Source organism: Vulpes lagopus, chromosome 4, assembly GCF_018345385.1.
Source record: "Vulpes lagopus strain Blue_001 chromosome 4, ASM1834538v1, whole genome shotgun sequence".
NCBI classification, from domain to species: domain Eukaryota; kingdom Metazoa; phylum Chordata; class Mammalia; order Carnivora; family Canidae; genus Vulpes; species Vulpes lagopus.
Window position 1 is genome coordinate 73,970,240 of NC_054827.1, and position 14,728 is coordinate 73,984,967.

General features: G+C 37.7%; 1 protein-coding gene across 1 annotated transcript in view; it reads right to left on the reverse strand.

Annotated features, from left to right (window-relative positions):
- Positions 1-504: 504 nt before the first annotated feature.
- FAM81B (family with sequence similarity 81 member B) overlaps positions 505-14,728 on the reverse strand; it is a gene marked incomplete at its 5' end in the record, with an annotated part of 60,803 nt that continues 46,579 nt past the window's right edge. Inside the window, 4 exons of the mRNA XM_041751422.1 lie at positions 505-638; positions 2,291-2,486; positions 4,289-4,424; positions 12,171-12,277. Coding sequence (XP_041607356.1) covers positions 505-638; positions 2,291-2,486; positions 4,289-4,424; positions 12,171-12,277 — 573 coding nt within the window. The remainder of the gene's footprint in view (positions 639-2,290; positions 2,487-4,288; positions 4,425-12,170; positions 12,278-14,728) is intronic.

Sequence of the window (14,728 nt, forward strand, 5' to 3'; positions counted from 1 at the left end):
GCTAATTGTATCTGCCCCACAGATCTAGTAAGTATTTTGAACCGGTTGCTAATGCTTATAAATGGTTTCATATAAAACTTGATTTCTAGTTTCTCTTGAAAAATGAAACATGGGCACTAATGGATTATATACATATTAATAGTGAACTAGAACTACGTGGTGGCTATTCTTTGATAGGCAGGGTAAGTGGTCTCCAGTTTGCCACAGTTCCTGCACTACTTTTATGACCCTCTTTGCTTATTTATGTACATTTTATAGACACTATTCTTTTTTATTTATAGGCAATTAAAAATATAAAAAGCCATGTCTTTTTCATTGATACATTAATGAAGACATCATAAACTCCTTTGCTTTATTGGGTTTTCTGGCACATTCATTGCCTTAAAAATGTGGTAAGAAATACAGAGACATAAGAAGCAGTAAACATCCCAGAGATAGTAACTTCTTCCCAGCTTTTACCAACAAACCACTATTTTGGTTGGTGAAAAAGATGACTGAAAAGTTTTATACTTCTTGGAGTTCCACTATCTTACGCTGTAATTTCTTTAGGTCTTTTTGTACTTTATATTTCTCTAAATCCATCTTTGTTTTCTGTATTTGTTGGAGGGAGTTGAGAGAGTCGTGAATTGATTTAAATCCTAGAAGAGAATATGAGAAGAGATATGCTTAAATTAAACAGTGCTTTGGAATTCTTTTTTTAAACAAAAGTTGCTAATCAGCAGTCTCGCCATAATTGATCATCATTTAATTAAAAGCATATCAAATTCCAGTAAGACCAGTCTAAAAATGTACAATAATCCATTTCTTATATGTCATAAAGATGCATTAATGATAGTGTTTCAGCTTGTATCTGGCTTCATTGTGAAAATTTAATTCAGTTCCTCTGCCCCTTGCCCAAATATATTGCATAACAAAATAATTCTATATTTCAAGAAAGATATTAAAATATTTTCTTCTCCCTGTGTATTTTGATAAGAAATTTGGATGATTTTTTTTTAAAGTTCTTGTTACCAAAATGAAGATAAAGAACACAAGTGAGATTTTAAAACTTCTCAGAAACTAACCTGTTGAGGGACCTCTGGAGTGGCCACCAGCTGTTCCCCCTGCAGCCACCCCCTAGCACTTTGTCTCTCTCTTATGCAAGTCTAGTCGCTCATGACCAGGACCTACCAGACAGTCCATTAGGGTACAGTCCATTTCTTATTCATTGGGCCTTTCACATAGTCATTCCCCAATACATTTTTATTAAAGGCATAAAGGAGCACACCATTAATTTAGAATTCTCCTTTGCTAGAACTCCAGGTTAGTAAAATGAAGAAACATAGATTGTTAAGTTCTTCTTTAGCTCATCCTGAATGAATATAATTATACCTCTGGTCCTAAGGTAGAAAGCAGAGCCCTAAAAGAAGGGTCAGTTAAGTTTTGGATATGATTCCTGGCCAGATAATTCATTATTTTGATTTGGCAGTGAGATAGGGGGATAGGGGCAGTATGGGTCAGATTTCCAAGCAGCAAATTTTACTTACATGCTAGGAACATCTGGCAAAATGAGGGCATAATATCTTTCCAAGACACCTTCAACTCACCTCTGTACAGGACAAAAATTTGGAAGAATTTACATCAATTTTTAAAACTAGAAGACAGAAAATGAGTCTTTCTTTAAAAAGGAACCTCTGGTTCCTGGTAATTCCCTCAGGATTGTGACTTGAGGCAGATGGTTGCTCCACAGCACCTATCTCATGTCCTTCCCTTTGACAAATTAGATGAGCCTTTCAAATTAATCCCCTTTGATGTAAGCTCAGCTTGACACTGCTGCCATTAGCCTCCTTAAGAAGAAAAGCAGTCATTATACTGGACTCTGTTAATTCATCTCTCTTTCTCACTTCTAAAGGTCAGGTCTCCAGTCTGACATCTGTCCAGGCTCATTACCTGCAGTTCAATAAGGGACATTTGATTTCAGGTCCTAATTTCATGATACACCACAAGTCAAGTCTTGATTGCAAAGACTTTGCAAGTATAACAATGATTCTATGATCTTAGTTAAAAAAAAGAAAAATCTCACAGGGTTGGTCAGCTTGTGACATTGCCAGGTCCAAATGAAGAATGTGAACTTGTTTACTCACCTTCCAATGGTATGCTAACATTTTGTGGGATATTTAGAAAAGTCAGATGAAATACAAAAGGATATCGATAATGACAAGACTGATCCATGGTCATGAGCTCAAAGTAGACAACCCTGAGGGATTGGATAAGCAAGGACTGGTGTTCTTAATCAAAGGTGTCTGCTCACCTGATTGATATTCATTCTGCATTTTCTCTAATTCACCCCAAATGTGCTTTTCCAATTGGAGCATCTTTTTGGACAGTTTATTTTCTATATGCTTTACTTTGCTTAGTTCTGCTTCCTGTTTCTCTGTGTTAATGAAATTCTCTAATTTGCTTGAAAGCTGCGATAGTTTTTCTTTCATTTTGTTTTCGGACTTTTCCTATAAAATAAGATATCACGAGATAAAACTCTGCAGAAAACAAAACTTATGAGGATTTGTTTCTCAGCTTAGAGAATGTTTTTAACAAGTTTGCTTTTCCATGTTAAACATGAAAAATCCCACCAAGTTCCCTTGTATCTAAAACCGTGTTCACAAAGATAAGAGTTCATCTCTGTTTGGCCTTGTTTGTAGTTTCTAGAATTCTGCATGTGATAGGGGAAAGAAAGGGCTGTGGTCTTGCTGAAATGCCTTGAGGATTTGGAATTATAGTCTAGTGTTTAAAGAAGTATGGCGAAGGGAACGCCTGGGTGGCTTGGCGGTTTACTGCCTGCTTTCGGCTCAGGGCGTGATCCTGGGGTCTTGGGATCGAGTCCCATGTCTGGCTCCCTGCATGGAGCCTGCTTCTCCCTCTGCCCGTGTCTCTGCCTCTCTCTGTGTGTGTCTCTCGTGAATACATAAGATCTTTTAAAAAAAATTTAAAAAAAAAAGCGTGGCCAAGGAAGGCATTTTAGTTACTGCTTGACCTAAGGTCCTTGGACATGCTCCTGTTAGGGTGTCCATATTCCCTTAAGCTTCATATCTCCACGTGGACACAGTTCAACTAGAATAGTGATTCTCAACTCCTGTTGCCTATTAGTATCACCTGGACCATCACATCATCCTCCTAATACTGTGATTTAATTGGTCTACAATGGAACTCAGGAATTATCTAGTTTAAAAACTCTCCAAGTGATTCTAATTGCAACAAGGTGGGGACTCATGTGGTCCAGGTTCATTAGCTTCTCTGTGCTTTCTTACCTCCCACAGGGAGTTTGCAAGCAGGAACCAGGTGAGACTGACTTAGCCCCTGTGGTTCTCCTGTCTTTGGCCCTGCCTGCCTCAGGGAGATGGAGTCCAGCCTCTCACTTGTGGTAGGAAGTTTCTGCCTGCAGGTGACCCTGTGGTCACCTGGTGTTGCCAAGAACTGGTGGATGAATCTATCTAAATCCAGGAGGACTAGCAGGCCCTCCTGGCTGCACACCTGACCACATGGACTTGAAAAATCTTATCAGTGATAAAGGTATAATGGTTATCTCCATCTCTTGTACCCCTATCTCTGTCAGCTGCCCAAAGCCCGTCTACCGAAGTTCCAGAAACATCTTATTTGGATCCTTGGCAAGGCTGGAAGCCACTGGTGACACAGATGGCTCTGTGCTGCTCTCCTGTTGGGGCTAGCAGCTGGGCCAGCAGAGAAGGCTGGAGTGGAAGGGCATCTGTAGTGTACAGACTCCTCCTCCATCCTGTAGTCTTGCCTCAAAGCTGAAGGGTTCTCTACAAGGTTGGATCTGGAAAAGGAGTTTTGGAAACCTTTGGCCTACTAATGGATCTTTGGAGAGGTAAACTGACTTGTCTATGGCCAAAGTTTTTAGGCTTTATTGCACCCAAGCATCACCCAAGGAGCTTGCCTGGAAGCACAGATCCCCAGGGGAGGCCTCAAGGGGTCTGATGCTGCTCTGAGTTGGGACCAGGAATCCATTTAAAAACAAAACAAAACAAACACCTCCTCTCTTTTGGTTATTCTATGATGGATTCGTGGAGCTGGAGAGTAGCACACAGGACCAAGAAGCAGGCCTCTGGATTCCTATGCCGGTGCAAAAAAGGTAAGTTACTGACACAGTGAAGTTACTGTGATGTCAGAATGAAACTTTCAAGACCTTTACTCACTACTAACATCCAGACCTTTACTTACTACTGACACTACCCGCTACTAACATCCAGACGACTATGCAGCTGTTTACTTCATGAATAACAGATCTCCTTACCAGTTTCTCCTGGAGGAGCTTCAGACATTGATTTATGTGGCCAAGGTGGTCTTTTTCATAGTTGATGAACTGGTTTTTTGTCCATTTTTGATGGTTCTCAATTTCCTCACATAGATTATTTGAAAGTGAATTAAATCTAAGGGGAAAAATATTTCAACTTTAATAGGTAATTTTGAACATAAAACCAAAATTTAGTATTGAAAAACTCAGCAGTTTTTTTCAGATGATAAGGCTCAAGATGCCTAGCACATTCTTATGAGTTGACATGGGAGGTGGGGGTGAGGGAGCACATTCTGGTCCCTGCCCTGAGCTTGCATTCAATTCAGCTGCTCATAACACCCCTCCTCAAACTTTAAAATACACATATACACAATGACAGACACACAGAAACACGTGTATCATCCATGCATATTTCCTCTTAGGGCCCAGGATGCCTTGTGTGGGTGGAAGAAACACTGGTAACTCACTTGGGATGGGGATATCTGTGATGGGGGTCAGCAAACTCTTTCTATAAAGGGTCAGATAGTAAATATTTCAGGCTTTGTGAGCCATATGGCCTCTGTTGCAACCACTTGGTTGTACAATGACTCAATGCTGTCATTGCAGTGGGAAAGCAGCTACGTATGATATAAATAACATGGCTTGTTTATAAACAAATAATGAACACGGTTGTGGTCTAATCTTTTATACACACTCAAATTTAAATGGCATATAATCACATGTCATAAGACATTTTTTTTAGTTTAAAAATAGTGGAAAGTGTGCAAATCATTCTTAGTAGTGGCAGATTTGGTGAAGGGTGGCAGTTTGGGGTCACTATCCCAAGACCACAAGACCCCAAGGGTCACTATCAGGCTGGGGGAGGAGATGGGCCAGAGAAAAGTCACACATAGGGAGTGGGGAAGGGAGTTGGAAGAGAGCCCAACAGGACTTTAGGAAAGCAGAGTGTCCATGGGAGACAGTCCTTGGTTGTCTTTTCTGTCTCGGGTGAAACTTCAGTCAAGGCGCCATTGCTTCCAGTGGGGCTCTGTTTGTTTGTGGATTCTTTGAGGGGTGGGGTGCAGGGAGGGCTTAAAGAGCTCTTGAGTGACTCACGTGGGGGCAGAAACGGCTGCAGTTGGCTAAGGTGCCAGGAGCAACTTCTGGCATCAAAGCGATGCACCACAGGAATATTAAATAACAGAGAATGAAGGTTTTTTGAAAATGGAAGTGGAGGTTATTACAAAGAGTAAAGGGTTGGAATCATATTATCATCAATTTGAAAAGTCACTGTAGAGTGGCTGAGGGTATGAGTAGAAAGGAGCATCCGCAGCTAGCAGCCCCGAGAAATACGGGTCTGAGCAGAGGTGGGGTGAGGGCGGCTGCTGAGTGGTCTCTGTACGTTTTCTGCACGTGACTTGCTTGTAGTAAGATGTCAATTTCAAATTCCCTTTTAGAAGAGGCGGTGTACTAGGCAGGTGCAACGCATGTTGTTTGTTATTGAAAATACTCAGATTACCTTATAAAAAGTGGGTGGCTTGACATAGTCATCGCTGTAATGTTTTCAGGTCAAATTATATGCAGATAATTTCATTTGTGCTATTTATCATTGGAAACTGCTTAAGACATGCTGGACATATATTGTATGTATATGCCTCTTTAGCTTCCCTGAAAAAGTATTCGAACTAATATTTGGAAAAGACAGGTTATATGAGGCCATTTCCATTTTTATTTAGACCAATGGACATTAAACAATATAGAGACATTTTTGGTTGTCACACATTGGAGGTGTTGGTGACAGGTAGAAGGTAGAGGCCAGAAATACTGCTAAACATCCTATAGGATGTCCATCCACAGGACAGCCTTATAAGTAAGAATTATCTAGCCCAAATGCCAATAATGCCCATGTTGAGAAACCAGGATTTAGATGGTGAAATCAAGGAATGGGAAAAGTTAATTTTCCAGTAGTTATATTAGTTGTAGAATAATAGCTGAATTTTGATCTTCATCTCTGTGACTTATCACGTTTTTTTAATATGGAGAGAGATTTTTCACATAGAAAGCATACCTTGATTCAGGTGAGTACTTTAACTCTTCATTAAGAGCCTACCTTTGGCCACTCTGCCTGTTCTTAATATAACCACAATTTCCAGACACCTGTGCTCTAGCTAACAGCTGATGAATCTCAGACAAATACATTCCCAACTGATACATGGACAGCCTCATTTTAGCCAAATGTTTCTTATGTCTGGAACACTCTTCCTTAGGATACACAACGGCCCCTGCCCTCATTTCATTCAGATTTCTATTCAAGCACCACTTAACCACCTTAACAGAGGACTTTTTTTAAAAACCACTCTTAAAAAACCAAAAGGTTTTATTTTCCCCATCACACTCTCCCTATTCCTTTACTTTATTTTTCTCCAAAATGGTTATCACCATGTGATATATATATAATCGGGGTGCTGTCTGCTGCACTAGAACCTAAGCTCCACCAAAGTATTTTGCTTGGCTCACAGTGGTAAATAATGGCTGGAATAAAGAAAGTGCACTATGAATAGTTGAATAAATGGATAAATGATTCATTCTTACTCATTCAATACCTTTTGCTAGGGCTGTTCACAAATAACAAATCATACACTTGCCGAGCTATTTAGAAATCTGATCTTCAGTGTTCATTTTCCCTTTCCTATCTCTGGTGGAAATATATTAATTAACAGTGATGGTTAAGAGGGACAGTAAATCCCCAGACAATCAAGAGCTAGCTTTGCAGTTGGGAATCCAGCCTTCAGTGTTCACCTTTACTGTGTGTGTGGATAAGAGCATTTACTCTCATTACTGATACAATATTAACATTCCTCTGAACACCAGGGAACCATTAAATGTGCCCAAGTAATATCTTAGAAGCACATATCAGTAATTAGAATTCTGAAATTAAAATAAAGTCATAATGAGTTACTACATATGATCATTTTACTCCAAGGTTTTGCATGCAATTGGAGACTCACTTTACTGGTAGCCACCAAAAGTCAGACTCTGGGTAGTTTATGAAAATATAAAAGAATTTTATATTTTAAAAGCATTTTTTGGGGATCCCTGGGTGGCTCAGCAGTTTGGCGCCTGCTTTTGGCCCAGGGCGCGATCCTGGAGACCTGGGATCGAGTCCCACATCAGGCTCCCAGCATGGAGCCTGGTTCTCCCTCCTCCTGTGTCTCTACCTCTCTCTCTCTCTCATAAATAAATAAGTAAATAAAAATAAATAAATAAATATAAATCTTTAAAAGCATTTTTAAAAAAGCATTTTCCTGGAAAGATAAAAAGGATAAGCTAAAATAAAAGTTTATATAAATCTTTTTCTTTCCTTAGGCTTTCCCCTAACACAATGGATGTGACTTTCCAGGAAAGAATTATTTTCTATGAATTATAGAATCTACAGTTAAAAAATCTCAACAAGAGGAATTTATCTTGGATGATATTCACATTTTAGCTCCCAAATCCTCTATTCCAATGGTTATGGTAGTATTTCTATCAGGTGTAGGTAGATAGGGATAGTGAGGGAGGGGGGAGGGAAAGAGGTAGATGCATGGATGGATAGGGTTTTTTTTTTTTTCCTTTTCAAAAAACACAAAAGTCATACTTTTAAATTATAGCCAGAGACCTTACTAGGATAATGTGAGATACAGTTTTTATAAAAATTGTATAAATTTTATATTGATAGGATCAAGTTAATATTCATGCCAAGGGCAGTAATAAGGAAGAAAATTACAAAGGGTAAAATAAAATTTAATGGAGACCTATAGACATAGCAGATGGCTGTGGTGAGTGTGAATGGTGAGGGAGAGTGTGGGGCTTGCAACAATCATCCTAGTGACCACTGTGGTTATAGTAGACATACATGAATGAGGATATAGCCCCATTCTGGCCCCTACCCCCCTTTTTTTTTTAACCAGTTCACTTCTGTCTTAAAGTCATTGTCTTGCATTCAATAAGTGATTGAACTTTTCTGGAGTGTATGAAAAGTTTGAATTCTTGGACACTCTTTTAACAGGCTGTCAAGAATTCAGATAGTGGCTTCAACAAAGTCAGTCTTTGGAGACTGAATCTAAGATTAAGTTTCATGTTAGAAGAGAGAAATTAATTCCAAGAAACATTTTTTTTCCTACTAAATTTATACCTATATACTTAAACTAAGTTCTTCATGTCTTGTGGTTTCTAGTGACACTGATAAAGAGCAACTCCAACTCCATTCTGCTAGGAAGCCTCTTATCATTCCATATTGTACTTGAGCTTAAATCCCAACACCTTCAGAGCCTCATACCTTCATAGTTTCAAGCAGATGTGATGTCCATTCCCTGAATTTCTGTAGCACAATTAGTTTATCAATGGTTAGAATTGTTAGATGGAGGTGTCATAGATCTATAACATAATCTGAGACTTGGAGTCAGACACTTTCTAACTCTGTGACTTTGGGCAAATTATTTAGTTTCCCTGACTGTGCTTCCTCATCACTAAAATGGGGATAAGGCCCACCCTGCAGAGCTGAATGCACCTGAATATCTCGATCACTCAGTGATTATATATTTATCAATAACAATTAGTATATGTTTATATATGCCTACTGATATACCTCATTTAACATTGTCTTGTTACTTTACCTATGTTTAGCTTTTTACCTATTTATGTATTTTTCCTGCTAACTATATGTGGCTATGATTTTGTCTTTGAATATCCCAAAACACAACTTAAACATTCTTGGTTCTCAAAATATTCATTCATTGATTTATTCATTGGCTTCTATTTGTGTCTGAATGTGCTGGGTGCTGAGAACACAAAGATGGATGAGACACATCTTTGACTTGAATAGTTTGTAACTTAATACTGTGGGGAGATTTTCAAAGCTGTGTGGGGAGATGTGAGTCTGTGCATTTGCTTCGTTGATTGAATAATTTTTCTTTTCTTATAAATCACTGTCAATTAAACTTTGTCAGCAGCAAGAACTATCTAGGGAGTGACTAGTAGGTACTTCCCCAGCCAAACCCTTGCTAAAAAACAGGCATATTTTATGATGGCTAAGACTCTTAGTCTATAGGCACTAAGTTGTTGGCTTAGGACATTACTTAGCTGAACATCTGACTAAGACACTTCTGGAAAAAGGAGGCTAAATGCACTGGTTCAGAAGAAAGAATGTGTGTATCTCCTTTGTCAATTCAAGTCATCAGTGCCAAAAGCCTGGGAATTCACTAAAAAAAAACACAGATAGTTTTTGGGCTTTTAAGTTCTATATAGGATATATGTTTAATTGATCATTAAACTTGAAATTGTTAAAGTTTATAAATAGTAAAATTGTTCAGTTAAACACACTTTTGAATGTTATTAAAATAATTTTAATTCCTTTATTCAGAGAAAGTTGTTTCTTTAAAAAAAAAAAAAAGCACTTTAATTTGAAATATGCTCTGAATGGGAAAGAAAAAAAGAAAGCCCTATTCACCTTACATCCTCTTTGAGGAAAATATATTTGCAATACATACCTTAAAGTGTTAATATCCCTAATGTGAAAGAAGCCTACAAATTGATAAGAAAATGATGAAAATCACGATACAAAATTTGACAAATGATAAGACTGGGCAATTCACAGAAAAGGAAATTCATTGGTGAAGGGAAAGCAAATGAAAACGAGATGCAATCTTCATCCTTTAATTGGAAAATATTTATTAAAAAATCCAGTGTTGGTAAGAATGTAGAGAAAGGTGTCTTCATATATTGCTGGTGGAAGTATTGAATTAATTATAGAATATCTGTAAGTTTAAATATTATGCAACTATTAAAAATAATGTTAGGATAGTAGTATTCACCAATCTAAAGAGATAACTAAGATTATTGTAAAAAAGCAAATTTTTGAGTAATGTGAATAGGATGTATTCTTAAAAGCCATGCTCTATCTATACATCTAATGTATCTTATATAACATATATAAACATCCTTTTTCTGTTAGATGTTTATATTAACAAGGAGGAAAGTAGGGAAGGACATAACCTTGATGTTACCATGGGTTACATTAGGAAGTTGAAATGAAGACCTTTTTACCATCTTTGTTTAATTTTGTTACTTTTTAATTAAAAAAAATTGATGAGGATTTAAATAAAGAGTCAGTTGTGTATTTAAATGAATTTTAGAGCTCATAGGTATTTGCCTGTGGAAATTTTTGGTTTATAATTTCAGCGTTAATTACTGTAATACTAATGAAAATGTAAGACTTTATTATTTCAAGTGAGGGAAAATAAGTTTAGGTTATTACAAAAGTGTCCAGATTGATATTTAACTATTTAGATGACTCCTCTATAAGCCAACTGGAAAAAGCACACCACGTCATCAATAAGGCAGGCATAGATCTCGAAATTTCCTTTTCCTTAATTGGCTGTTTGTTACTATGCTTCAATCCTTTAAGCCAGTATTCCATTCCAGATTACAAATCCTCTTTCTCTCCAAGGAAAATCAGTTCTTTTTTTTTTTTTTTAAAAATTTATTTCTTATTGGTGTTCAATTTGTCAACATACAGAATAACACCCAGTGCTCATCCCGTCAAGTGCCCATCTTAAAGTGCACTTCTAGAAACGGTCTACTTTTCTACTTCTCCTTTGGACATGTAATTTAATTCTAAACTAACAGGATTAGATCAAGCACCACATAGATATTTACTGAGCATCTTCACTGTGCTGGAATTTAAGCACCTAGACATGCTTTTTTTAGGGTGGGTATTTTCTCTTTACTCAAGACATTTACTTCTTTCAGTTTTAGGGATGACTACAGTTTTTCACCAATTTCTAGGACACACCTATTTTTCAATTTAAGATCTCCGTAATCAGATGTCTTGAAAATGACAGTATGCTATGGTTTAATTGTTAGCATCATGTTTTAGAGGTAAAGAAAAAAAGGTATGTCTTATAATGGGGGGCACTTAGATTTAATGAGATACTGTAAATATGGGGGAAATGGAGCAAGCAGAGTATATTCAGCATACTGGACTTGATCAAGTCATTAAGCCCAAGTGATGTGGGACAGAGAGGAAAAAGAGCAAGAGGAGAAGGGGCAGTAAGGTAGTATCATCCAAGTGAGAATTTTCCTCTGCCTGTGCCAGAACTCTAGGAAATGGTGGTCATTTAAACAAGAAAGGAAGATTTGGGAATAGGCTAGTAATCTGAATGTTTGTGGAGTCTTGTCTCCTTTACTGTTTTCTCTGTTGCATAGGAGAAAACTCAGTGACGATGTGACACAGACCAGTCTTTAGAAAAGGAGAATGTAAAGGAGCAAGTAGGGAATCTTAGAGGAAATTTCTTTTTCTTAGAGGAAATTTTAAAAGGAAAACTTGTAAATCAAAGTTATCTTGAAAATTATTTGATAGTCTTATGGAATCAATGTTTATTCAGTGGAGTGTATCACATTGAGGCATTTTAATATATTAACTGGTGATAAGTTAAAATTACTCTATAGAAAATGTCAAGCTGTATATCAATTCACTTGCAATAAACAGTGACAAAATTAATATTCATATTTCTTTTCTAAAGGTTTTATTTAAATTCCAGTTAACATACAGTGTTTAGTAGTTTCAGATGTACAATATGGTGATTCAACACCTCCATACATCACCCGGGGCTCATCACAAGTGTCCTCCTCCATCCCCATCACCTATTTTACCCATCCCCCCACCCACTTCCCCTCATATTTCCTTTATTATGAATATTGTATAAGTTACTTTAGGGTAGAGTAGTGTCTCCATCAGTTTGTTGCTTTATGTCTTGGCCGGTTTCAAATTCCTGGGATGGGTTTTCATTTAATGCCAATACTTTCATTAGGCAAAACCTTTTGGAATGTACTTAACAGAATTAAAAAGCTTCCATTCACTTACTTGAACTCCAAAAGGTTCATTTCATGGCGATAATCTCCCTGGACCATCTTTAAATTTGAGATTTGCTCAGAACTGGAAGCCTCAATCTTTCCTAAGAGCTGCATTACCTAATGAAAGTAAAAAGGGAGCTTTTGTGTGTGTGTGAAGAAAATCACTAGCACTTACATTAATTATACACTATTCCTAAAAGAGCCAAGAAACAAACTTGAGCCTAAAGCACATTTGCATTTGAAAATGATTTTTCCTAAAGGAATCATTCAATAGTTACAGAACAATCTTCAGAGAAAGAATTATAGGGAAGTTCCATTCTGTTGTCTATTTGTCTATAATATTCTTTTTGATAATAGGCTACCTAGTGATATAACAAAAACATAATATTGATACTAGTTTACTAAATTTGTTAATTTTAATTATTTCTTCATTTTTTCCCCCAATACGGTATACCACCATATATCCTCTATTACCATTATAGGCTTAATGCACATTGGATGGCCAATGGTAAACATTCACCAAATGTTTATTGAGTAAATGTTTAGGGGGATCCCTGGGGGGCTCAGTGGTTGAGCGCCTGCCTTCGGCCCAGGGTGTGATCCTGGAGTCCCGGGATCGAGTCCCACATCGGGCTCCTTGTATGGAGCTTGCTTCTCCCTCTGCCTGTGTCTCTGCCTCCCTTTCTCTCTATGTCTCTCCTGAATCTTTAATTTAAAAAAATGTTTAAACCACAATTAATTAGGCTCTGAGGAAAACACATGAGTGGCTTAAGATTAGGCCTCAGGAATTTCCAGAGAAGAGTCGGACATGAGCACAAGTGAATTCCAAGCTAAATGACTTTAGGGCATATAAAAATAGGAGAAAACAAGTTCCATTTCTGGAAGTTAGGAGTGCCTTCCACAAAGCCAGAAACATTGAGGAAGTTCCTTTAGGTAAAAGGATTGAATTGGAAAATAAAACAGAATTGCAGCATATAATCATGCCTAAACTAATCACTGTCCAGAGGAATGAAACTACATGACAGGTTTTGGCCAAACAGAATTCAACTGCTGAAACAGTCACATGGAGGACAGAGGGAAGTCAACAAAATCTAAGTTCTCAAAGAGATGAATAACAAAAGGGCTTGAATAGGTACCTGTTGGGTGGACAACCAATAGCTCATGAATGGCTATTTAAAGGAGACACACTTAAAACAGGCTATTTAGAGGAGTTACACTTCAGAATTGTTAACAAGTAATAGGCAAATATATCCCTGGCAAAAGCAAAGGAAAAGAAAGCTGGTAGTATAATATTGTTAGATAAAATGTTATTTGAGACAAATTATGTTAAATGGGACAAAGATGGTCATTTTTACAGAGGAAGTCTAGCATCCACAGTGAAAAGAGTTTTGAACCTTTATTTACATTATATATTGAACTAAAAAGTAACAGGTCAAATAAGTAAAATATAAACAAAGGTATAGGAAGAAATGAAAAAAATATAGTTTATTTAGTAGGTTTATACACCAAACAATCTAACTTGCAAACAGCAAGAAACACTCATTCTTTCCCAGAGCCTAGTGAGCATTTGCAACAACCAAGCAGACATAAGACTATAAAGAACTCAGATTAAGGGCACATGGGTGGCTCAGTTGGTTAAATGTCAGACTCTTGATTTCAGCTCAGGTCATGATCTCAGGGTTGTGAGATCAAGCCCAGTGGGCTCCCTCTCTCTTTCTCTTCCTCTGCCCCTGCCCCCCACCCCTAAAAAACAAACCAAAAATTCAGATTATTCCACAAAGCAGGAAAAGCACAGATTATGACTGTAACCACACTGAATGAAAACTAAAAATAGGAAAAGTACAAAGAAACAAAAAATTCTAACCATTTGAGTAAAGTAACCTCCTTTAATTCTGTTAATTCCAGTGTTTTACATGGAAATGTGCCTCTCAGGTCTCCTACTTAGAGGAACATCATTGGCGAAGAGCCCTTACCACTGTGTTTAAGATGTATCACCATGTGTGGGTACCATGTTCCCATTAGTTGCTCCCAGCCAGCATCTGAATAGTATTTATTTGATGAGTGACTTTGGTTCAAAAAATTTGGTGAAACTGATAGAATGGCTGGCTCAGACTTTACTCTTCTGTCTCTCCACAGGAGTCAGGCCTATTTTATAATCTGAAGGCTTTCTCCAAGAACCTCCCCATTTTCCTTCACATTTTTTTCCCTCAATTAATTTCTTCCTTAAAAAAAATAATTTACTTTAGAGAGAGAGAGAAAGAGTGGGAGGAGGGGCAGAGAGAGAAAGAATCTTCAAGCAGACTCCCCACTGAGTACAGAGACCTCTGTGGTGCTTGATCCCATGACCCATGAAATCATGACCTGAGCCAAAATCCAGAGTTGGACACTTAACCCACTGAGCCATCCAGGCAGCCCTCCCGCATCCCCCCCCCCACCCCTGCCCGCACACACCCAGTTAATCTCCTGCACATCAATTCCTTTATGGAATTTGCTTCTCAAAGGATTAATACAAGTGTCAAAGAATGACTCAACTCTGCAATTACAATTTACTTAGGAAAGGATAGTAAG